At 22.5% G+C, this 743-nt stretch overlaps 1 protein-coding gene across 1 annotated transcript; it reads left to right on the top strand.

Annotated features, from left to right (window-relative positions):
• Positions 1-514: 514 nt before the first annotated feature.
• On the top strand, positions 515-671 carry LOAG_16174 (hypothetical protein; the record flags this gene model as incomplete). The annotated part of the gene is made up of 1 exon (XM_003151662.1): positions 515-671. A coding segment is annotated over one exon (156 nt), but the record flags the coding sequence as incomplete, so codon positions are not given.
• Positions 672-743: the final 72 nt, after the last annotated feature.

Raw genomic sequence — 743 nt, 5'->3', positions numbered from 1 at the left:
GGCATTATAAAATTTTGTAATTTCTTCATTGATTGATTTTTGATCTTTTCTTCCGAAATTAAGTAAATTTTTTGAATAAAACATTAAGTATACAATTATTGCCATTATATTTAATAAGAGTTTTTTAATGCAAATTTTTATCAAAGGAATTTTTTTTTTTTTGATTATAATATTATATACTTATTCGGGATCGTATCACTTTTCCTGATTACTGGAATCAGTTTTCATGCCGGATACATATATATATATATATGGTCATCATGAAGAAATTTTCCAATTTCAGTTATCATTTTAACTCATTTCATCCGTATTATTTGCAATTTCAAATCCTTTTTTCTCTATTTCCTCTAAGTTTTGAGAATTAAAAAATTCTTAATTTAATAATTTTAAACTTTGCAATCGTTAGTACAATTGATAGAAATTTTAAAATTTTTTTTCTTGTTCGTTTTTTTTTTTTTTTTTTTTTTTTGGAGTAATTATTCATTTTTGTACTGTTATTTTGCAGTAAAAAATTATGAAAAAAATACGGTTATCGGGTGAAAAGAAGTTATTGTTGACAAATATCGCGGTGACATCCTCATTACTTGCTATATCTGATACATTACAACAATGGATTAGCAGCGATGATTATAATCTTGATCAAAAAAAATCATTCAATGTTGCAAGGACAAGTTTGTTAATTTATTATTTATTCAATAAAATAAAATAAAATCGATTTTTTTATTATTTAATTTTCAGTTTTG

Source organism: Loa loa, assembly GCF_000183805.2.
Source record: "Loa loa unplaced genomic scaffold supercont3.4506, whole genome shotgun sequence".
Lineage (NCBI taxonomy): Eukaryota > Metazoa > Nematoda > Chromadorea > Rhabditida > Onchocercidae > Loa > Loa loa.
Note: the sequence above shows the minus strand (reverse complement) of the source record. Positions and strands in the feature narration are given on the sequence as shown.